A 24,541-nucleotide genomic window follows, 5' to 3' on the forward strand; every position below is an offset into this window, starting at 1 on the left:
GGGTACTCCAGGTTTCCTCCCACAGGTCAAAAACATGCAAGTTAAGCAAATTGGAGATGCCAAATTGTCCCTCCTACAACCTGTCTCTGGATTAACTTAACTTGTGTTTATAAACTTTTGTATGGATTAACCAGTTCTAGCCATGAATATAGCCATAGATTCTGGAATGGCAGAAAGAAAGAAAGCAAAAGTAAAGAAAAGAAAAGCATGGGGCTGTATCTTTTAAATAGATTTTGTTATTATGTCTTCTAAAATAAGTATTCGCAAGGTTGAGCTAAAGTTGCTGTTTCTTTTTCCAGACCAGGGTTTCTGGCCCGGGTATACTGCTGGGTCCAGTAACTTTACAAAAAAATAGGGATGGGTTGTTTTTTAAATCATGCCATGAGCAACCACAAACAACACCACTACATTAGTTTAGTTAAAATTTTAACAGTCTGAAAGATCTCTGGTTTTGTTATCCTATTTCTTTTGTGTATTTACTCTAGCCTACATGTTCATTTTTATTCCATGCACACCATCAACATCTTGATTACAATTGGAAAGAGCTTAATATGGCCACTAGATGGCGACAGCGCATTTTTATTGGTTGTTAAAGGCAGGTTTCCCTCCGCACACCTATGTACATCATTGTTTGGACTAATTCTGGTTTGTATTTTAAAGAGCACCTATTTCATTACTAAAAAACAATGTTTTTGTGTATTTGGTATAATACAATGTGTTAGTGTGGTTTATGGCTAAAAAACACATTATTTTCCACCGTACATTTTTGTAGCTCCAGATTTCACTCTCTTCCTGAAATGCACGGATTTGAAAAGCTCTGTGTCCCTGATTGGCCAGCTAATCTGTACGTTGTAGTTGGCATAAATACCTCTGATGTCAGCCAGAAATGTGACACACCATGTTTAAAAGATTTGCTCACAAGGCAATGCTAACAGGAGTTAAAGTACAACCTGTGAGTCCAAGCGGAAGGAATTATGATTTTGTCGGTCTTCTCTACATCGATAGAAAGTCTCTACATCACTAATCCCAGGAAACTGTTGCCTACAATCCGTGTGTTTGTTGTAGTCCAAGAAAAGAGATTTATGTTGGAGACGATAACTCGCGTCTTTGTTTCCTTTGGGGTTTGTACCTTTTGCATATCATTAACATGTACTACTACACACCAAAGGAAATGTAAAAACATAAATGGGAAAATAGGGGCTCTTTAATACTGGTTTGTGTTTTATCACATAATTATTCTATACAATATAAATATTTCAGCACTGTTTAACAAATCAATTATCACAAGTCCCAAGACAGAAAATAGGCTAAGTAGATGCAATGCAACTCTTGTGCATTCGAGTAAAACACCATTGCTTTTCTGGTCATTAAAGTCCATAAGTTACTAATAAGATGTTGCTCAATACACAATGCACAAAAGCCTTAATGTACTTATAGGACAAGTTCGGTATTTTACACTTAAAGCCCTATTTTCAGATTGTTTATGACTAAAATTAAGACATATGATGCTGGCCCGAGAATTTTTGGGTGTTTCCTGTATCACCTCCCACCTCTATTGTGGGTTTATAGGTGCACAGGAACAATACTTTCTAAAATGCATTAAACTTTCGTTTTACAAAGACATGAAACTCACCGAATGGTCAGGGGTGTTCACTGGTATACAAAAATCACTCCAAAAGATGCTTTCCAACAGGTTTTATCGTAGTTTTGTCCAACTCCATTGACTTGTATTAGATGTTAAATTAGCTGTGAGGTACGGTATTACTCCGCGCCGGGAATTTTGTTTGTATTCTTTCAATTGGCAAAGGTGGATTATCACCACCAACTGGGCTGGAGTGTCTATTATTCAAGCTCTCAACGGAAGAATGTACGGGTGTGAGGCGTTTAGAAAAAAAGGTCCACAAGTTTACAACGAATGGTAAAACACCTGTTGGAAAGTATCTTTTGCAGCGATGTTTGTGTGAGCATATCAGTGAACACCCCGAGTTTCAGGTCTTTCTTTGTAAATGAAAGTTCCATGCATTTTAAAAAGGATTGTTCCTGTGCACCTATACAGCCATTATAGAGGTGGGAGGTGATACAATAAACACCCGAAAATTTTCGGGACAGCATCATATGTCCAAATTTCAGTCAAAACCGTTCTATTTCATCATAAACAATCTGAAAACAGGGCTTTAAGTGTAAAATACAGAACTTGTCCTTTAATCTTCCCAATGGTCACCTACAGTATACAGTCGCATGTAAAAACAGCCCAGACATTTTCCTGAAATTTTGCTAGCTTTACATCGCAACACCTTTAAAACACCTAGAGGAAATAAATAACATTATAAGCAGAGTAACATTTACAATTTCATTTAACAATTCTTGAACTTTTGAAAGGAGATACCTCCAAGATTTTGGAGAGTTGATGTGATCTGCTAATAAATACTAATAACAGATACTAATAATATAAGTTAAAATAGTCAATATCACAGTCTCTGCAATACAGACCTACAGCAAGGCATTGTTATTCAAGGACATGATGTGGATTTTTCTTCCCCTGTTGAATTCTCCATTAAAAGCACACTGCAGAGATCATTTACAGGAGCTCATATCGATATTCATTCATGGTAATGTATCTGATATTTTACCCCCTTAATGGGACTTGCATAACTGTGGTGAGTGATGTACTTGGTGTCCTTTTGTTATTTCAGCTATAGTTTAAATTCAGCAAAGGTGTTTCAGAGTATTTGGATGGCGTCAGAGTCTCAGTGCTGCCCTCTGATGTTGTTTCAGTTTTATTCTTATTATCATTGAAAATCTTAAGGAGATGACAATTGAAAACATGCCGATAAAGGAGACATATTTTTTTTACTGTAGATAATTTTAAGTTTACTTTTTACAATCACTGTGATAAAAGGGAAAGGGTACACATGTGATGTTAACGGGCTGCTGGCATTTTCTCATCTCAACCAACCTAAAAACCCATTAACATATAGTTTATCACTTAATGGGGCAGGGTTTGGATTAATCCAGAACTAGGACATTTTAGTAGTTTAACAAACATACCTTACAAAAACAAAAACAAAAAAACAATACAGGTGTGCATCTTGAAAACAATTGCACTGATATATGTTAAGAAATACCAGATCAAAATGTTTTTAAATTAAGGCAACTCAAACATGCATTTTAGTCTGGAACTAAGCCCTGTCCGGGACACCACCCTATGTTTTATCAATAACATTAATAAATCTCATACTGAACCAGGTTTGCCAATTCAGTAAATGGCCCTCTGGGCCATTACTCGATTCCCCCACCTAGTTCATGTAGCAAATTTGGTGCATTGTGTTGTTTGTAAAACTCATGGGTTTGATCCCCAATAAACATACATAATAAAATGTACATAAAAATGCCTGCCAAATACATAAATGTAAATGCATTTTACTGTACAAGATTTACAATTAAATAATGGGGTTAGGTAATATACACTGTCAGAAATAAATCAAAAAGTGGTCTGTAGCGGTAAATGGGGTGGTACATTTTCATAAACTACACATTTGCACGAAAAGAGGTCATCGGAGGTACCTAAATGGTTCATATTAAGACCTTTTGAAAGGGCACCAGTGACAGCTTGGGCCAATTTTTTTTTTCGGACAACGTAGAAGCAACTGAATTAACCATCATACTGGTATCTTCTGATGGTTATCAAACTTTAAAAATCAATGTTAAAATATCTGTATAGCAGTCCATGGCTCTTCATATGAAAACTAAAGTAAACTTTACGGCTGCGTTTATTTGTTCTTTTTGTGCATTTTTAATGGTTTTTAAAACATTTACAACTATTAGAGACATAAAAGGTACAAACGGAATTGACCTGCAGTTTGCATTCATTTCGAAATGTTACATAAATAAAACACATATGTATAAATATCTCTTTTATAAACATATAAATAGTTTTTAGAACATAAATACATTTATGCAAGAATGAAATACATGAATATACAGCAGCAGTAGCAGCAACAATATACAGCTTTTTATCAACATTATCTGCCAAGTCTTTTATTTTATGCATATGTTTAATCTATTTTATTTTATTTCATCTGTACGTCTCATTATTGTCCCCACAAATGCTTCTCGTAGTGGCTTTCGTACCATTAGTTCCTTTTTTGTTTTTCCGTAGAGGAAGAACATATGAGTCCGTTCTATCCGAAATCAGTGACGTCTGGGATACGCTCTGAAATAAAGACAAGATGGCATTTTGTTAGATGAATTCGTTGAGGCAGCTGATGCGTCACTTCAGCATCTTACACGCGTCATGTCATTGACGTCATAATCTGAACAAGCAACTGACGAAAAATTCTGCATCATAGAGTCGGATATTGTTATCATCAGTTTAACTTAAATAAGCCTCATCCGTAGCTGACTAGTAAACGTACACAGTTATTACACAGTAATCTATTAATCAAATCATATCACCTGCCTTATTTAAAGACTTTTACCTTAAGAAGCTTTGTAATTTTAGTCATTTAGAGAATGCTTAATGCACAGGGCTTTAAAAGACAAATGTGCTAATGTACCCCAGTTGCATCCCTGCATACACATGGCATAACTAATTCCAATGCAACTCTTAATTTACACCTTAAATGCTTTAAATAGCCCCAAAAGAGATAAGATCTTGTGTAAGATTACTACAGATACTCACCACGAGAGATTGTTCACAGAGGGGTAGTGAGACGGTTGACAACCCATCCCGCTCATGGTCCCTATCCTATCCATCTTGTGTCCGAAGCATCCACTCCTGCCTGTCGCTCCTCCTTTCTTAGATCCAGCTTTGAGTCTCCGTGATCCGGGCTGATCGTTTAGGATCCGAGCCCACATGCCTTTGGCACGCGTGTCCATTCGGATGTCCCGGAGAAGACGTAGTCTGTTCTCCAGCCTCCTCTGACTGTCATCCGACTCTAGGAACTCTGACAGCTCCTCTCCAAGCAGCGCCCTTAGGGACTATGGGATACAGGTATACAGAAACTTATTACAATATAAAAACAGTGTTTAACTGCTGATACTGAAGCTTGTCCTCAATTTGCAAATTTATTACAGATCTTACATTGTTACCTGTCCATATTTTTCATTTTAACCATGGAGAACCCAAGAACCCTTCTCTTAGCATTAATTAACATTGGCCAAATTTGACCCATGGGTTCTCCAGGGTTAAATGCTTTTACTTAAATGCTGATATTTACACTGTAAATGCAAAATTGTGCAGTTGTTTTCTTAACTTAAAGAAGCATTTATCGCAAAATGTGTTTGGCTTTTTTAAAGTTTTTATTCTTTAATGGTTCAGATCTGATATGCCTTGCACCAAATATTTGCACCAGATTGACATCTACTATTGTAAATCTGAACCTTTAGAACAACTAAACCTTAAAAAGTGAAATGATCTTCATCCAAAACGTGGTAACATCTAATTCCACAGTTTTTATGTAAGAAAAATGGCATCTTACCTATACTCATTCTATATATTTCGTTTTTCTCTATACATTTACTTGTACCACTCTGTAAATCTGTAAAGCAGCATTGCTACAATGCAAAACTGGGAAAAGCACTATAGAAATAAACTGGAATTGAATTAAATCGAATTGAATACACTTGACTGTTAAGAGTCAGATGAGGTAGATGCTCATTTTTTAATCACTACACAAAGTGACATAAACCATTAAAAACAAGCACATGGAGTAACTTGTCTCCCAGTCCAATATTAAACTTAAATGAAGACAAATACAAGCACAATTTTATGGCTCAGATGATGTTTTTTATAGCTCATGCTTGAGTTCCAACAATAAGATGTTTTTTTACTAAAATGCCTTGGAAGAAATAGATTTTAAAATACATACATTTAAATTTTAGTGTTACCCTTAAAACGAATTTAAGATATCATTTGTTCTTGAATGAATTTGATAAGTATTTGAGTTGACACTAAAATATTTTAAAAGCATACTTTGGGTATCACGGCAAATCTGATCACAGTTTGACGAAACATTGCAGTCTCTTCTGAACCCCTAGAAGTAAACCTTAAAATTCGTTGGTCTTGAGAAGCAGAACAGTCCGTTAACTTATTCTCATTGTTTAATGTTTTTCCGTATAACAGAAAGTATTAAGATAATGAAGTAATCTCACGTGCGCTTTTCTTTCCTTAACGCATATCAGCGCGTCTTTAAAACGCTCTGTTTTCTTTCTTGAAAAAAAAATGTGTAAAAAAGCAAACTGTATTGACTTGTTTAAATGTCATATATGTAAGTCATAAAAAGCAAACATTTGCTACAGAAAGTTTTAAGACAAGCATTGTGAACAAGTGTCCACGAGTTTCTGACTCTCTGTGATGCTGATGTGAGCTCGTTTTTGCGTGAAGGTTAATATACGACCTGATGAATCATTTTGACTATAAAATAGTGAATTATTACCTAAACACGTCCGGTTTTGTTCACTAAACTGTTCGTTTCAATTTACCGATCAGAAAAATCCGCGTAACGCCATTTCCCGCATTTTGCGCGTTTCTTTGCCGAGTTACACAAACTCTATTGTATTCGATAAAGTTGTATTAATAATACTCACCCTCTGTTCTGCCTGTGTTAATGGTTTTGCCTCTGTGTTGGCTGTAAGGAGTGTCACAATAAGTCCACAAGCCACCAAATGCGAGATGATCATCGTGTTGAAGTTGAGTTGATCTTAAGTTTAAACGCAATCACAGCCCTTCATTTACTTCCAGAGGTCTCCAGCTCAATTCTAGATGAACGCAATCCCCGCTCAAGGTTTTATAGCTAGCTGTCATGACATCACCTCGGTGACGTCTCAGAACCCCCCAACCCCCTCCGTGCCTCACCTTTTGCCAGCTTCTCCATTAGGTAGGCTACCTGCGTCATAGGTTACCATTCATTATATCAATGACCAATAGAAAAGCAATACAGTGCTTTTAATTGATCAAAGGATATTTGATGTTAATTTTAGTCATCATTTGCAACGGCCAGTAAAATACAGACAGGAATAAATCTTGTGATTAACTATAAATCACCATAAAACTGAACAGGATGTAAAATCATTCACAGCATCAAACGTCATTGTTTTCCAAAGTGCTCATTTTTTAAAAATTGTTTTTACATTTAGGTAAAACGTATATGTTGTTATTGTAGGTTGTGATAAATTTGTCCTTAGATTTTAAATGAGAATTAGTGTGCCTTGACTAACGAAAATAATAAATAAAGTAAAATAAAATGGAACAGGGGTGAGTCATCTACATTTATCAAATAAAGATCAGCAAGCAAATACAAAGAATATAAGGTTGACGATATTTTATTTGACACATTGAGAGCACAGTGCACCAAATTAATTTAAATAAACGTTTGTATTGTGATAAACATGATAATCGAAACTGAAACTAAACTGGTGCTTAAATATTAAACATTTACATTAATTAAAATAAGCGTTATTTTTTATTTAAACAGTTTAATCAAACCAAATATGGTTTGCACAGTATTAAAGGAGCACCATCAGTCACATCTGAAAGCACCTTCTCATTCATGACACTGTGTGGCAGTATATGCTGTCTTGAAAAGGTTTCAGCCACCACTGCATCAATCCATCACTTTAGTTTTCAAATTCATATCCCCATCATTTTAAAAGAAGCATTGCTCTGTCATATGGCTACATCAAATGCACAAATGTTTAGTTTTGGTTTATAACACTTTAATTTAATTCTATGTCTTTGAATGAACAACACTTAAAAAATTGAGTCCTGTTATGGACTTGCCATGCACCTGTCCAGGGTCTTTCCCTGTCTTTGGCCCAAATTATTATGGGACAGAATCAAGCACTCCATGTGACCCTACACAAGTGCACTCTCAGAATTTTTTTTACAAAGGTTGTCACTGGGACGGTACATTTTAAAAAGGTCATAACATGTACAGAAATGTACCTTTGAGGTACAGTACCAGTATGTACCTCTAAGGTACCAATGTGTACCTTTTAGGGTAACAATGTTTATACCTCCTGTTTAGCTCAGTGGTAAATGTCATGGGAGCACACATAGTGATAAAGTCGGTTTGGATAAAATGCATAAATTTAAATTAAGGTATAAAAGTGTACTTTTTGAAAGGTCCTGCCCCAGTGACAACTTTTGTACGTTATATTACATGTATTTTCTGAGAGTTTGATATAGAAAATGCATGGATTACAATAACAAATGTGGATTTTATCTAAAAGGTCGAACTGTGTTTGTAAGACAAGGATATTTTTCCATTTCATTATAATGTTAGGTAAATTATATAAATGTATCATTAATAAAATAAATGTCTATAAATGTTTTAGAAATGTCAGTATGGGGCAAATTGTTGTGTGTTTATGTTGTAATTTTATAAAATGATTAATTACAATTTATCTTAGCCAAAACAACAGATATGTTCATTTCAAATTTTGCTGTTTCATAAATAGTTTAGTGTTTCAGACTGTTTAAGCCAGCTGTTAATACACAATTTTACATTATATACATTATTTACAAATACATATATACAAAATATTATTTCATGCCAATATTTGATTTTTATTTAATAATGTCATTTAGAACACTGTAAAAAAATCTGTAGAAATTACAGTATTACTGGGTATTACTGGCAACTAGCTGCCAGTAACTTACTGTAGATTTTACATTTATGTTATTTACTGGCAAAAGTTTGTTTAAAGTTAAATGAACATGAAACATTTTCAGTCTTTATCTTCTACAGTAAGTTACTGGCAACCAGCTGCATAATTACAGCTAATTTTTTACATTAAAGCTACCAAAATAAATATTTACATGTATCCCTGAAAACAAAATATTAGCAGTTTACACCTACCCATCCTGTTCAAAAGTGTTGCTACCCCTTACTCTTAATGTGTTGTGTTGTCTTATTAGCATCAGTGAACGTTTGTATCTTTTGTAATAGTTTAATGTCTCAAACAAGAGACTCATAAACAATCACGAAACATAAAAACAATTGATCAACCAAGAAACATCAATTAGTTATCATGGGTATGTAAACTTTTGAACTGGGTCATTTTTGTAAATGCAGCTATTGTGTATTGTGACTCTCATAAACATCTGTTATTTGATTTTTTTTCTTCAGGACAGTAACAATATTAAACAATAACTGCAATTTGTTTGAACAATGCTCGGATTTTGCAAGAGGGTATAAACAAATTTATGTTAATAAACAGCAGGTTCCCTTTGTAGTTTCAACGCGTTTCCTAGAAGGTGACAACATGCCACAATACAGTTCAACATGAGATAAATAATGGTGAATGATCTAGTAGCTCTTTTAAAACAAGACTTTTTCTTATGTGTCTATACAGAAACAGTAAGCCTTATGTGTGATATTTCAGTGAAGAAACCCAACATTCAACTGAATGTTTACAAGCTGTAGATAAGATATAGAAGGTTAAGAGTTTGATCCAACCATTGATATTCACTTATCTTGTGTACAATATGATGCTTATTTTACTATTAATTAGAACTTTTGCGATATCCATACAAACCTTATTATGTCCAATGTTTACCAACAATGCACCTCGTGTGTGGTTATGTTTCTCTGGCTAGTAAGCCGAATAATCTAGCAGTAAAAATGACCAACTATAAGAAAAACTGCAGCGACAGAGATTTCAAATGTAAATGTTATACACATTTGTCCACTACAGGAATATATGAAACATGTCTGGAAAGCATGGGGTGCCAGGCAGACACAGAACAGCAATCTTAGCTCTTTACTTGGCAGTCTCAAATGAATCATTTTGGTGGAAAGGTTCAGGGGGGTTCATATATACAGTAACACAATAGTTCTGATATTATGAGTCCTGACAGCCTGAAATGTGGTCTTCATAAATGTGAGCATATGTTCTGAGAAAAGTGTCATTTAGTAGACATGTTTTATTCCAAGTGACATTACACTATACACTGTTTGCAGGGACAGCCTTCTTCAAAGGCATATGAGGTCTTCATTTAACTAACAATTCACGAAGATCATTAAATTGTTAGTTTATTATTCTTATACTTTGGTTAACATGAACATAGATTATGTTATAATGAAGATTAATCCACAGAGTAAGGGAACATGTTTATAAATGTTTTTTAATAAAGTTTGAAAGAGTTGTTGGGAGCTGGGTGATGGTGGTGAAGTTCGCTTATAGCCTAATGTAAACTTTTTATTACTAGTAAATGCATTAAGACTTTAAAATTAATCTCTAAAGATTTTCTTAATTAACAAAATGTGTAAGTGTCATAATCTTTTGATGATCTCAGATTTTTTGCGATAATCCAAAATGGAAAAATCCTACTGATCTTTTGCCAAGGAAACCCATATGTAGCTAACTTCTGGGTTGGCCTACAAAAATACATCATTCCTGCATCTCTCTATGGGAACGCCTACTGGGGAACCAATGTCCAAAGCAGTGCAAACAGGCCAAATCTTTTGGCCAACGCAAGGTCAGGTGACGTAGTGTGATGCCTCAGTGCAACCATATAAGGACATCCGTATCACAGAATTCCTTTTTTTAAACAATTCTTTTAATGAAGTCTACTTCAGTACTATAAATTTAAAATATTACAAAAAAGCGAATGCCCACAGAAACATTACTACTTTGCTCTCCTGACTCATCCCAGTGACCTGGGACAATGCATCAATCTTCTCCCACCCAGCTGCACTTGCACAGACATCCGCTACCGGATTGTGATGGATGGCTGAATTCAATTAAATTATCATTATGTCAAAAAGCCCAAAGACTCTGCTGCCCATGGAAGAAACAAAGAAGAAAAAACAGGATAAAGAGGTAATGTGATGTAATGAATGAGTTAGTTTATTTATTTTGCATAGTAGACTACTATTAATATTACTATTAGTAGTTATAGTTTGAAGTAGCCAACTAGATAGCTTTTATCAGTTTTTATTTCCCTAACCCTTATGTGCATAATTTATACTTCTGCGTCGATTGTATAGCACAGTGGTTTTCAAACTGGGGGCCGCGAGATGGTGCCAGGGGCGCCCCAGTTTTATGATATTTTATAAAATACATTCATTTATCATGAATTCTGTGCAATTAAACCTAAAAAATAAAAAGCCAACTAACCAACAGCACTACTATGTATAATTTTATATGTTTTGTTTAATTAAAATATTACATTTTAAAACTGTTTTTGTCATAAATTTTCTTTCGGGGGCCGCGAAAAAATGCACTGTACACAAGGAGGGCCGCACGCTGAAAAAGTTTGGGAACCACTGGTATAGCATAGCCTTTGCACAGACGCGAAGCCTACACCGCCTGACCAAAAATATAAATGCTCGTTAATTTTATGCGGACCAGAAGCGCTGTGATTGGCCAGCTAGAACCCCTCCCTGAGGTCAAAACAATCTGTGTTGCATCTCCTCATACCTTTAAAAAGGTGAAATGATTTGTGCAGACAAAAACTAATTTAGGGATGCATTGCCTTTAAGAATAAAAGTAATCCACTGCGTCCTCAGTTGCTGAAATATTGGGAAAAATTAAGACTCTTATGTTCATCCAATACCAGAACATCTGGAATGCTTAGGAGACATTGGTCACTTTAGCTGTAAGTAGAAAACGATGGACGGCATACATGTGTGCCATTTAAAGTCTTTGAGGGATGCAATATGTACCAATGAAGGATTTACCAAAAATTCTTGGTCCAAATAACATTGGAGCGCATTTCATTAATGTGTATGCAATATTATCATTGGGTGCATTATTTGGGGTATTACCCAGCTTTGTAAGCTGTGCTGAGGTTTCCGTTGGCTTGGACATTGTGCTGTTTATACAGTATTGCAGCCTGTTAAGAATGTTTAAGGTGTAAGGAATGTTATTGTGTGAGTATTTGTGTATTGGTGTTTGATATTGTTTTTGTTTTATTTTTAGAATTAGGGTGGCGGAAGGCAGGAGATTTCAGATTCATTTTGGTGGTGGTATTCTTCACTCGGCCTTCATATTGAGGTGCAGTGTGACTGTGCTTTGTGTGCACGTGGGGTGGCTGTAAATTATGCTGTTTCTCTTTTTAGTAAGAGAGTTTTGGGATTCATCCCTGGGAGAAGCTGGATGCAGAACCACAATTTACTGTAAGTACTGTCTTTAAAATGATGTGTTGTTTTGTGAATTAAAATTTAATTCTTTAGAGTTTTGGTTATTTATGTGATGTGATGTGAATTTGTACTCTTTAAATGGTGACTTTTATTAATAATAAATTGTATTGAGTAGTACTTGTGTCTCATGCCTCCACCGAGCTGAACCCATGAGCTTAATTTTTGTTTAGAGTAATTCCCCAGTAATAGATCTTTGGGTTGGCATAGTCGGTTCTATTTGGGCTTCTGAATATAAATTGGGTATATGGTGTTGCCCTCTCTATATTTTGTGTATGCCAAGGTTATACAAAATGAGGTGTTGAAGTTACAACAGCAACTCTACTAAATATAGTTTTTGAAGCATTTGGATGGTAACAAAACACGTTAGGCTTTTCATCTGCTTTTAATCCTCTACAACCTAATTTTTCAGGAGATAAATTAGTAACTAATTTTGGCCTTGATCTTAATCTAGTGGGTTGAGTCTTTAGATTTTTTAACTGAAAGTGTAAACAATAGTCTTTGAGAGTAAACAATAGTCTTTCAGCCCACATGTCAACATCTACATGTTCTTCCCAAGGCTGTGTTTTGTCCCCCTTTATTATAGAGAAAACTATACAAAAAAATATGAGATTAAACATAATAACAGGTACTTCTTTAAATTTGCAGATAAGAGTTATTGTAAGTCTACTGGAAAACAATGAAATGTGTCATGGTCAAGTGGTTGATGACTTTATAAAATGGTGTAATAATGCCTGTTTACAGCTTAACTCATTCCCCACCAGCCATTTTTTGAAAAGTTGTCCGCCAGCATTTTTTTTGTTTTTGATTTTCACAAAATTTTCACAAAATGCCTTCCAGGAAAATTTTCTTTTAAAAATATATAAAAATACAAATAAAAGAACAGACCCTTAGCTTTCAAACAAACAATAAACAAACAAACAAACAAAACGGGAAAAAACATTTCATCCTATATTTATTTTTTTCTCTGCTTATAAACTCTTAAATATGTGTAATTTTCTTTAAAAATATTTTTTAGCAAAAAGCTGAAATAATTGCGTTTTTGTGAAGGACTTTTGTTAGAGATCAGATTCAGAACGATTATCAAAACATACACAGAGTTTAAAATTAGTAAATAACTTCTTTGCTTCAGTTTTTTCATAAATTGGGTATTCGCGGTATTGCAGATTAACATAAAAATTCATCAGCAACACTTTTTTAATGCAAATGTTTTTTTTTTAAATTGAGGAGACAACTTGTCATGGCGGGGAAAGAGTTAATGGATCCAAGATAGTAGTGGGCAAGTTTGGTTCTAGAGAGGTTAGCTCCAACCATGAAAATACCTCAACTCTGTAAAGGCTTGTACTGTGTCCCAATCTACATACTCTCCATCCTAAATAGTATTTGAAATTAGAATAAGTATGTCCCAATATGTTGAAATGAGTATCCATAAAGTTCCCGGATGGTCTGTTTTAAGTGAAAATTTAAAGTGTAGATCCATGATATTGATCCGGCTGATATTACCCACACCTCACATTGAGAGGGCGGGGTTTAGTTGCGTCACACAGAAAAACAAGTTAAAGGGGACAGAGAATGAAAAACCATTTTTACCTTATCTTTGTTGAATAATGGTAGTCTACCCACATTCACAAACATACAAAAAGTGCTAAATATGCTAAACATCTCAGTCTCATAGAAATTCCTCTTTTAGAAATGTCAGCCAGAAAACAGCCCAATCTGAAAAACTGATGCTTATGACATCACAGGATTCTAACTGCCCCTCCACTTTAAAATAATTGGCTACATTTTTTGAGTGGCAGCAAAGTCAGCCAATTAATAATGAGATTGCAACTTAAGCCAGTAGGGGGAGCCAAATTGGTGCAAAACCACTTGTTTAAAATCCCCCACCCTAATAGAGCTATCTGAGAGAGGTTTTTAGGAAGCTTCTAAGGCATGACAGACCCAAACAAAAAAAAATGTGTCTACATGTCACATCACAGAACAAGGATAAATACTCCGTTCAATCATTCTATGTCACCTTTAAATAAATGATGCGTCATTTAATCAATAAATAAAACAACAGCATAAATATCACATGACAAATAATAAATGAAAGGCTTAAAGAGATACCCCAGATAAGAAATTTAATCATAAATCACTTACCCCGTGTCATTTCCAAACCCGTAAGTCCTCCAATTGTCTTTGGAATACATTTTTAGATATTTTTAATGAAAACTTGTGAGTGTCCTGTAGATTGCTATTCAACCACCACTAAATTCGTGACAGTATCATGAAAAAGAATAAAAAAATTACGTGACTAGGTACCGGTACCTGGGTAGCTATTTAAACACAGAAAAGAATAAAAACATCTCCATAAAAGTCCATGTGCCATCAGTAGTTCAATAAAAATATTACGAAGCGATGAGAAAACTTTGTGCGCTAAGACAACAAAACTAACAACTTTATTCAACTATTTGTTTTCCTTGTTTGCACATTCATGAGCAAACTATGAGTTCACCACCAGTTAGGAAGCAACGAGAAATCCTGGTGTGAATTCATAGCCTGCTCATGAACGCGTTTTTCCCTTCATTTCTCACAGGTGTAGGTATCGTAGCCAAATAGATATGTTTATGTAACGTAGGGCGTTTGTGTAATGTTCTCATTGCCCTCCGCAGCACTGGTCTGGTTTCAGACTCACTCGATTCTATCAAACCCTGGTGCACTTGCGTTAATCTCACATTATCATCAACATGCACATACAAGAGGATGTAAAACACAATGCAACTTAGCATATGTTTAGCTTTTTTAAATATTTTGGTGTTTTCATGCATAGCAGAGAGAACGACAGCTGTGTATATGTGCTACTGAATGCGGAATTCATCAGTTGTTATGGTAATCGTGTGTTGAGAAAACTAATAATCGTTGCAATTGGCAAAAAACGCATGCGCAGGTTACTTTGCTTCCTGGATGAGTGCACACCCGACTCCGGGGTGCTTTCACATTCATGCAAACCGTGCCACAGTTCCATTGCACCCGAACTCAAACCACCTCCTTCAGGTAGTCTTAGGTTCGGTGCGCTCCCGGTAGGCTACCGCGTGACTGCTTTCACATTACAAGTTTTTATGCAACCGGTGCCCCAACCCTGTATCACGAAATTATGTACCTAAAGTGACGTAAATTAGTGCGTCTTTTCTGTGACACTGACACATTTTTCCGCCTTTTTGCGTGAACATGTGACGCATTTCTGTTGACATGTCACTGTCACGTATTTGTTACTCAACTGTTTTGTCCTATTTTCAAACCATTGATGCTTCGGTTTAGGGTTCGATTTGGTGTTTGCGGTAGGAAGTCATTTCAAGTATTGGTTTATACCTTTTTTACGATTTATTTTTTATTTATTTTCAAAATTTTAAACCATTGTCGCCTGGCATTAGGGTTAGAGTTGGGTTTGGGTAAGGATGTCATTTTATGTAAATCAACCCTAAACCGAAGCAACAATGGTAAGAAAATAGGACAAAACAGTTGAGTAACAAATAAGTGAAAGTGACACATAAACAAAAATGTTCACGCAAAAAGGCGAAAAGCGTGTCAGTGTCACAGAAAGGACTCACAAATTTACATATAGGTACATAATTTCGTAATACATTGGTTGCGTGCCCTCCCTGTTTCGAACCAAACTGCCAGTGTGAAAGCCCTCTTACTGGCGCCATATCCAGTGTCTGACATGTACACTAAAGGTTGGTCAACAAGTGTTTTTTTTTTTTTAATAGGATAGCTATACTATATATTAAAGAATAACTGGAACATCACACACCAATAATCATCCAGCACTAAGACTGTCAATGTTTTATTACAGTTGTTATAAAATGGAAAGGAACAAAATATGACTTATAAAGACTTGATCATTTCCTTTCATAAAATAGTTACGACTAAGTCCACTAAAGTTTTTGAAAAATCCACACTGCTTTGTCCGATAATTTTCCAGATGTAAAATGAATAAAAGCTTTTCTGCAGTCTTAAAATGGAAACACAAGATATTTGGTGGTTTTGTTTAACAAAAGGAAATGATACAGATCACAGATTTAATGTTAAATGATCACAATGTGGAACAAGTGGGCCTGATTAAGCTTGACTCTTGATGGTAAATAAATCTTAACATTTATATAGAAAAAGAAAAGAAATTAAAACTATACAACAATTCTTCCTGGCTCTCAAATCTTACAGGTTATAATGTTGTAAATAATCTTCATATGTTTGCATCGACCAATCATTTGCTTTATAAAATCTTAAATGTGACCCTGCATGTAAAAACTCAGCTTTTTGTGATTTCCGGTGAAAATATAACCTTGATATATTTAAAGTGCCCATATTATGAAAAACTCACTTTTTCTGGGTTTTGGGGTGTTATTTTGTGTCTCTGATGTTCACACATGCATACAAACTTGGAATTTTTTTGTTGTGAGATACAGGTTTCTGAATGTCCTCTGCCTTGAGTCTCAGATTGCGCGAGTTCAAACTCAGCTCCGTTGCTACGTAACTAGCCGTTTCGTCACATTCAGTTTGAATTTTCCCGCCCACCACCCCACTCGCAGGTCTCCACCCACCAGGAGCTAGAGAGAGCACAGAGAGAGCAGTCACTCCTCTATGCTGTTATCATGGCTCACGGAAATAACAGCGCTATTTGGATATTATGGATTATACTCCCGCCTACTTTTAAAAACAAAGTTTTAACGCGTGGTTATTGGAACCCGGAGTAATCTTATATACAGTGTGTTACGACGCAAATAGTCATCAGATTGTAGGCGATAAGACCTTCATGCAAAATCTGATATAAACAACAGACTATGTATCTATATTTCACGGATTATACGCATTTGTGGACAAAAATGGTCATTGGATGTATTTTATTGGACTTTCATGGATCATTCACACATCTGAAATAGACTGGATTCGATTTGTTGTATTAACACAAAAGGTAAGAAGTCACGTTATATTTTGCATGTTGTCATCTTCTGTCACAAAATACCACATTTATGATGCTAGAGCATCTGTATCTCAAAACAGAGATCATACATTGATGCTAATCCCATTAATTATACCTTTTAAATGTATAGTGATGTTAAAATTGGTTGTAAATAGTAGGCTACATAGTTATTTTTGCAGGCTAGATAGTTTACAGCATGGTTTCGAAAGTTAAAAAAAATTAACGGCTTTATTTTACAATTCTACAAGAACTAAGTAATAATGCTTTGCCAAACTAAAAGTTTTTTACCAAACTAACCGAGACCGGGCCTTACCGCCCCGGCTTTTCTGACGAGGCTAACCCCCGAGCTTCTCATAACTTTACGGTCCGGACCTCCCGCTAGCTTCTAGCAATTAGCACGCGGTCCACAAGCAGTATACATCCCCGCCGGGTCTTAATTTCTGTAATTTGCGAAAATAATGCGTTTGAAAATGTTTTATAACGGGAATATGTTAGCATTGTCCAGGGAAAACGAGTGTATTGTTGAAACTGCTACATCACAACTTACTCTGGAATCATTGTGTGTCATGAGTTTCTTCTCCTGTAGTGTACTTATTAGTGATACTTTTCTGCATGATTTGTCTGTTGGCAACATAAACCGTTAATAATAATAATATATAAAATAATAACACAGTATGGTCTGTACTGCTCACGATATCACTATGCACGCGCACATGACGTTAGTAGTGGGGCGTGATCAAAGGAGCAGCAGCTCATAAATATGTAATGACTAGCTCAAAACGGCACACAATCTGAAATGCCCTGAAACAGAGGCTCCTAGAGATGGGTAACAATCTTTTCCTACAAGCTATTTCGAGCAAACAACTTTTGAAACATGCTTTATGGAACTCATACACCTATTTAACTTGTGGAAAAGCAGTCATAAGATGGGCACTTTAATATTTACTGAGCAAGGTCAAAAAATCATAATGAATTTAATAGGTGAAATCAAACTTTGTTGCTTGTTCTCTCAGAATTTGATTTCTGGATTTTTAGTCAGATTTTCACATGAAGGGTCACATATTGTCAGGGATTCATTTAGTCTCTTCTGTGCTCTTTTACTCTTTAAAAAAATGGCACCTGTTTGCATTTTATGAATCACTAAGGACCAAGGTTGCAGCTAAAAATAATCTTAACTGTTCCATAATATCACCTCCATTTTAAATGGCCTGACAGTCAGTAAACAGCACATTTTCATTATTCAGTGAACTCATGGCTTTGCTGATAACAAAATAATAAGTGACAAATTATCATATTATTGATGAATATTTGCATAATACAACTTCCATAAAACTTTCATTCAAAATAATAGATATAGCAAGACTGAACAGTGCTAATACTATGAATAGGGGACAATGCAATGCTCAAAATGGCCACTCTAGTAAAAGAAGTCCCACCTTCCAGTTAAAAGGACCAATCAGCAATCGATAAAGACTGAAGATTGCCTGGGGGAGGGGCTATATACAGGGTCCATAGACCTTCATTCTTTCCAACAACAAAGCACCTGAACAGAACAAGCTCGTAATCACAAGTTCAGAAATAAGAATTACAGATAGCCTAAGGGTGCGTCTCATTTCTCTGTCTTACCCCTTCCCCCTACCCCTCGGTTTTGCGCGTTCATGTGAGGCAAAGTGCTGTCTCAATTCTCAGTTTGATCAAGGGCTAGGGCCAAGGCGTAGGGATACATAGTCCTTGAAACGAAGTGTGATGTTAGGGTTAGTACCACACTTGAAAGAGAGTGGTAAACGTTAACGTAGGAATTTCTCAGGAGACCCGGCATCAAGATGTTTTATGGCTGAACTTCGCACAAATTGAAAGTAACGTTATTTTCAGCAGTTTAATTGAGATTATATTTTGACATTCATATTTTCTGATACTTTTAATAAAATGTTCATGTTAAATGTTTTAATTTTAATGTTTTTGTTTTGAATCGCTAGTTAAGGTGCTAGCTAGCAGCTAAGTTATGCGCTATTTGTTGATGTGTACAGTGGATTGACATAAACATTCTAAAACTTAAAATTTGAATTAAACAAAACATTTTAAATTATACAATTTATTGCTTTTGTTTAGTAGCCTTATTTTTCTGAGGTTTAATTACACAGAATTTATAATAAAGTAATGTATTTCATAAAATATTATAAAACTGGGGCCCCTGGCACCATCTGGCGACATCCAGTTTGAGAACCACTGCTTTAATGTATTTGTTTGCATAATATTGAAATGCGTTAATTTTTAATGGGCATATACCGTATGTGGTTGAAACAGATAGCCTAGTGCAGGGGTAGGCAACATGGAGTGCCGATGTTCTGCAGTGTTATGCGGCTTTCACATAGGATGCGGTGTGCGCTGCGCTCGCCGCTGGGTTCGGCGCAGCCAAGCGATTTGTGCTCTGATGGCCAGACCAAAGTAGGCGGGGTTTTCAATAAATTACTACAGTGTTTATATTTGCGTTAAATAGTCGACGAGGAATACAGAGACTGATGTTGCTCGTCTCCATTTCACGTAACTTTAAGCATACCTACAACAAGCTGCTTGACTTAAAACACACCTGACATGCCAACTTGAATTGCTACGTGTTTCCATGAGACGGCTTTCCTTCCGATGTCTCTGTAGGAGCATAAACTTGTATTATAAAGCCCTTAGAATCCCGAGTATAAGCTATCGTCCATTTTGCTTGTTTGGATGCCCCGTTTCTATTGGCCGCGTGGGTAATCGTCACAGAGCGCAGCGCAAAAGTTAAACTATGTTGAACTTTGACCGCGGAGTGAGCGCAAGCTGCGCTCCGCTGCGCTCGCGCTTTGCTCGGCGCAACAACAAACCGCCCTCGCGCGGCGCAAGCCATTGAAATGAATGGGTTTCATAGCGCAGCGCAGCGCACACCGCATCCTATGTGAAAGCCGCATTAAGCTCCAGGGGCCTCATTTATCAACATTGCGTAGAAAATGTTCTATATTTGTACCTACGAATAAAATTTAGAATGTGCCTAAGTACAAAAAAATCGGGATTTATCAAACGTGCGCACGTGGTTCGTACGCACATCAGTAAGTAATCCTTGATGATAAATCCCACTTGTTCTTAAGCACCATGCTCGTGCACGTTCATGTTCATTTGCATTTCGAAACGCCTCCAATGAACCATATATGGTGACAACACCTCCCGTTATATGTCACGTGGTTGTGCTTTTTCCCTCATCGCAATAATGACAAAGAGAGCGTAAAAGAGGAACTTTACAGACGCAGAAATTGAGTTACTGGTGGATGAGGTTAAATAATAACACATCCTGTTTGGTTCACTTAGTATGGGAGGAATGACTAACAAAAGAAAACAAATGGGAACATGTTACCAGTGAGTTTAATTTCGTTTGGGTATGAGAACACTTCTAGAAATAAAAAAGTCGTTTGACATTAAATTATCAGCAAAAAAAAAAAAAAAAAAACGCGTCACAGCACACCGACGTGAAACGAGTGCAACTGGAGGAGGACAGACAACTTTCCACCTTGGACAGCAGCATATAACCAGCGCTTTGAAAACGCGCTACCTGCGGAATGATTGTTTGCCAAGTCTTCCAATAACACAAGATAAGCCATTGCACTGTGTCAAGCATTTGACGGAGACTTCATTTATACAAATCACATGTAGAGCTTTCGCAGATACAGATACATATCACAAATAAATCATTATACTTATTTGCTGTTACCATACTACATTAATCATTTTTAACACCTGCGTGTGGATAATAAATAGACACTTCTTTACTCACTGGAACAGGGTCCTGTGTAGTATCGCTATTCTACCACTAGATGCTCTGCGTACGCATACTCCGAGGTGTGCGTATATTTACACACATTTCTAAGTATAAGTGCAATTTGATAAATTCCACACTTTGCGTAAAACTGTTCCTACGCACACTTTACGCACACTTCTGTGCGTACGCACGCTTGATAAATGAGGCCCCAGGTCTAATCAAGCAGACCTGAACAAACTAATAAAGGTTAAAGTCACCTGAAACTACAGGTAATCAAGGTTTTATAAGGGTTGGAGCTAATCTGCAGGACATCGACACTCCAGGACTGACGTTGCCTACCCCCTAGTGCATCCCAAATTTTTTAACATTAACATTTTAATAACACTATAGTTATTATGGCCTTTAGAAACATTTTTTAGAGGAGATGGGTAGTGCCCAAAAGGCCCCTGTGGTGCGGCCTAGGCTTTTTTCTCTAATGACATTTTTTTCCTTACATTTACTTTTACTTTTATACTTTAAGTAGTTTTGAAACCAGTACTTTTTCACTTTTACTTGAGTAAAAAGCTTGAGTTGATACTTCAACTTCTACAAAAGTCTTTTTAAACCCTAGTATCTATACTTCTACTTGAGTAATGAATATGAATACTTTTGACACCACTGCTCAGCTCAGGCAATCGATACCACAACCTGAGACGACGGCATCTCCGTTGTTTATGTCAATGCTTGTCTGTTTACGTAGCAGCCAGTTAGCGGCAAGGAAGGTGACGCAAACGGTAATCAAGTGGTGTCTCATTTTTTAGACGAACGATTCACAGGCAAGACTAAGGGCCAATCTCATTTCTCTGTCTTACCCCTTCACTCGGTTTCGAGGGGCAAGGGGAAGACGAAGACAAAGGGAAAGGGGTAAGACAGAGAAATGAGATTGGCCCTAAGTCTTGCCTGACTGGCCCATAAAATACTTTGTTTTCAAGTAACATTAACTTTTAAACTCTTCAAGCAAACATTTAAACACACGACTATGGATATACTTACAAGAGTCTCTGCAGACCCCTTTAACGTCATACGTACATCCTCTGTACTAGCTCATACTTCTCTGGCCAACCCCGTAACTTAGTGTTGCAGCTTTTCCAGCATTACTGTCTCCTTATGATGAATCACTTCATGAACTCGGTTTGGATAAATGCATCAGTGTACATATCTTCAGAGACACCAGTTGCACTTAAAAAGAATGATTATGCCCCTTACATTAAGCTTCTTGTCTTTAAGCTTCTAACTTCTTTAAAAAACATTGTGGTCAGGCTCACTGGAGTGCCTGCCGAATTCATATGAATTGCTTTTCGGATTCACCGGTCTTGTGCTGATGTCATAAGTAAGGTGAATCTCAAGAATACGTCTACCCCACAATGAAAAGAAAAAAGTACAGATATTGTATTTTTTACTTTTTTCTGACACAAATCAATCTTTTTGTCCACTTTTTAAATTTTATTTTGCATATTACAGTATACATGTAAGTATTAAAAAGGGTGGGGAGATGGTCTTGCATGGGTATAAAATTACATTTCAAAGAAATATACTAAATAATGTTCTGTTGTGGTTTGAGAAGATCCACAACGGGTTGCCATACTTTTTAGAATTGCCGTTGGGATTTAGGGTCCAGGGAACATATCCTTTTTCCAATTGTATAACATGAAACAGTTCACTCATCCAGACTACAAGACATGGGGGTCTGGTGATTTCCAGTTTACAAGTATTGCCCTTTTTGCAAGAGTCATTCCTTTAGGGTGACCATAAGTGCCATTTTCCCAGGACGCGTCCTGGCCATGATTTCGGTTGCGTTTTCCGGAAGTTGTATTTGTCGACCGCATACGTCATTGAGGTTTACTATTTCAGGTTATTTTCAGAAAAGCAACCATTTCATTTCAAGGTAAGAATGAAACTACAATGATTGTTTATGTTTTTAACTGAAATGCGAGAACCTCGATGACGTATAGGGTCGACAAAAACGACTTTCGAAAGACACACCCAAAATCCTGGCCAGGACGTGTCCCAGGAAAAACCACGTATGGTCACCCTAGTCATTCCCATCAGTAGGGATTTTTGCTGTGGATTTGAGAGAGTTGTCGCAGGAGATCCAAGAATTGCCAGACTAATCTGGCTTAACCTCCCATTGGAAGACTTTTGAAAAAGATCACAAAGAGTCACTTTCTTACTGCATGTAAATGTAATCGCCTCACATCTAAGGAGCTTTCTTGCAATAATATTTCTGGTGTCAATATAAACAAGCTATAATACTTACAATTTCACAGTGTAATATACATTAAAGGTACCCCTGTTTGTGAATACTTTAGTATTACTATAATATTACTGTAGTATGCTTTAGTATTTACTATAGTAAAATTCATAGATACTGTAGATCAGTTCATAGTTTAGCAGAAGCTTAGAAATACAGTTCAGTTTTTCTTCATTCATGTCAATTCACAAACGGTGTGGGAGACGTTATGCACCAAACTTAGAGTTACTCACTTACTGTTTATAGTTTAAATCCTACGTATGACAATAGCAATACATGAAAACATGTCCTACACACTTCTAAACTAAGATTTTTATTTTTAATTTATTTTAATTTAAGTTTTATTGAGCTTCAGACAAATTTCTTTGCCATGTTTAAAGTTGAGAATACCAAATTAGACATATTCTCATACGTTTAATGATGTTGTCGATTTTTCCCAATGACATCATAAAAAAATATCTAAGAGCATTTTTTAACCCTAACCGCAAAATGTTATATGTCTAATTTTTAATATACTTTTCAGCTTTCATGTGGCGGGAAAAGCAGAGAGGTTTAGATCTGTATGCAGAGCAGCAAGCAGCATGCAGTGTACGGTTCAGCTCCATGCTAAGTGTTTTAGCAAGCAGCGACTTGCTGCCCGTTTGGTGCTGGTTCAAGACAAACTACATGTCTGTTAGAATGCTATAAATAACAGTTTTATTATGCCTCTTTCTGAATGCTTTTTACAAAGTGTGTCTCTAAAAGCTTTCACATGTGGGACTGTTCAGCGGCTGCTACATTCAGGATGGGAAAGGAACGGTGATGTAAGGGGTCAGCGCAGCGGTTGCGCTCGTACCCAGGCTGAGGATATTTTCATAGTGTGATACAAAGCACATGGATATGCCCAACTGCTATTCCCATCACTGTCACAAAGTGAGGGTAACGAATAATGTCATTTCTGTGTTGGATAGACCACAATACTCATACCCCAAAACCAAACTTGTCTGTCTTTCTGATACTGTATGTTAATGTTTACTTTCTTTAAAATCATATAATACGAAATCTGGTATAAGCAAACACAACATGGAAGATTGGGGAACTGGAAAATGTCTAAACATCCGAGATCTGCAAATGAGAAAAACGTCTTGTCTTGCTAAAAACCTGGATTTATTTTGTATTTGTAATTATATTTCCATACAAAAGTGCCCAAACGAATCAGTTTGACTGAAATAACATGTATATATTAAAAAACAATAACAGAATGAACAGTATAGTCCCTCCTCTTAAATCCAAATAACAGGTTCCTTTATTTCAGAAAGGGGAGCATGTTGTCCTGTAAGTGATCCTAAATAGGTTTTGTCCAAAGAAATGTAACTACC

At 36.2% G+C, this 24,541-nt stretch overlaps 1 protein-coding gene across 1 annotated transcript; it reads right to left on the reverse strand.

The window, feature by feature from the left end:
• Positions 1 to 3,769: 3,769 nt before the first annotated feature.
• nppc (natriuretic peptide C) lies at positions 3,770 to 6,771 on the reverse strand. Its single transcript, XM_055216611.2, has 3 exons — positions 6,589 to 6,771; positions 4,682 to 4,980; positions 3,770 to 4,213 (listed from the first exon to the last, which is right to left on the reverse strand). Coding segments are annotated over exons 1-3 (393 nt in total). The 5' UTR covers positions 6,682 to 6,771; the 3' UTR covers positions 3,770 to 4,212.
• Between the last annotated feature and the right edge of the window lie 17,770 nt (positions 6,772 to 24,541).

This window comes from Misgurnus anguillicaudatus, chromosome 23, assembly GCF_027580225.2.
Source record: "Misgurnus anguillicaudatus chromosome 23, ASM2758022v2, whole genome shotgun sequence".
NCBI lineage: Eukaryota > Metazoa > Chordata > Actinopteri > Cypriniformes > Cobitidae > Misgurnus > Misgurnus anguillicaudatus.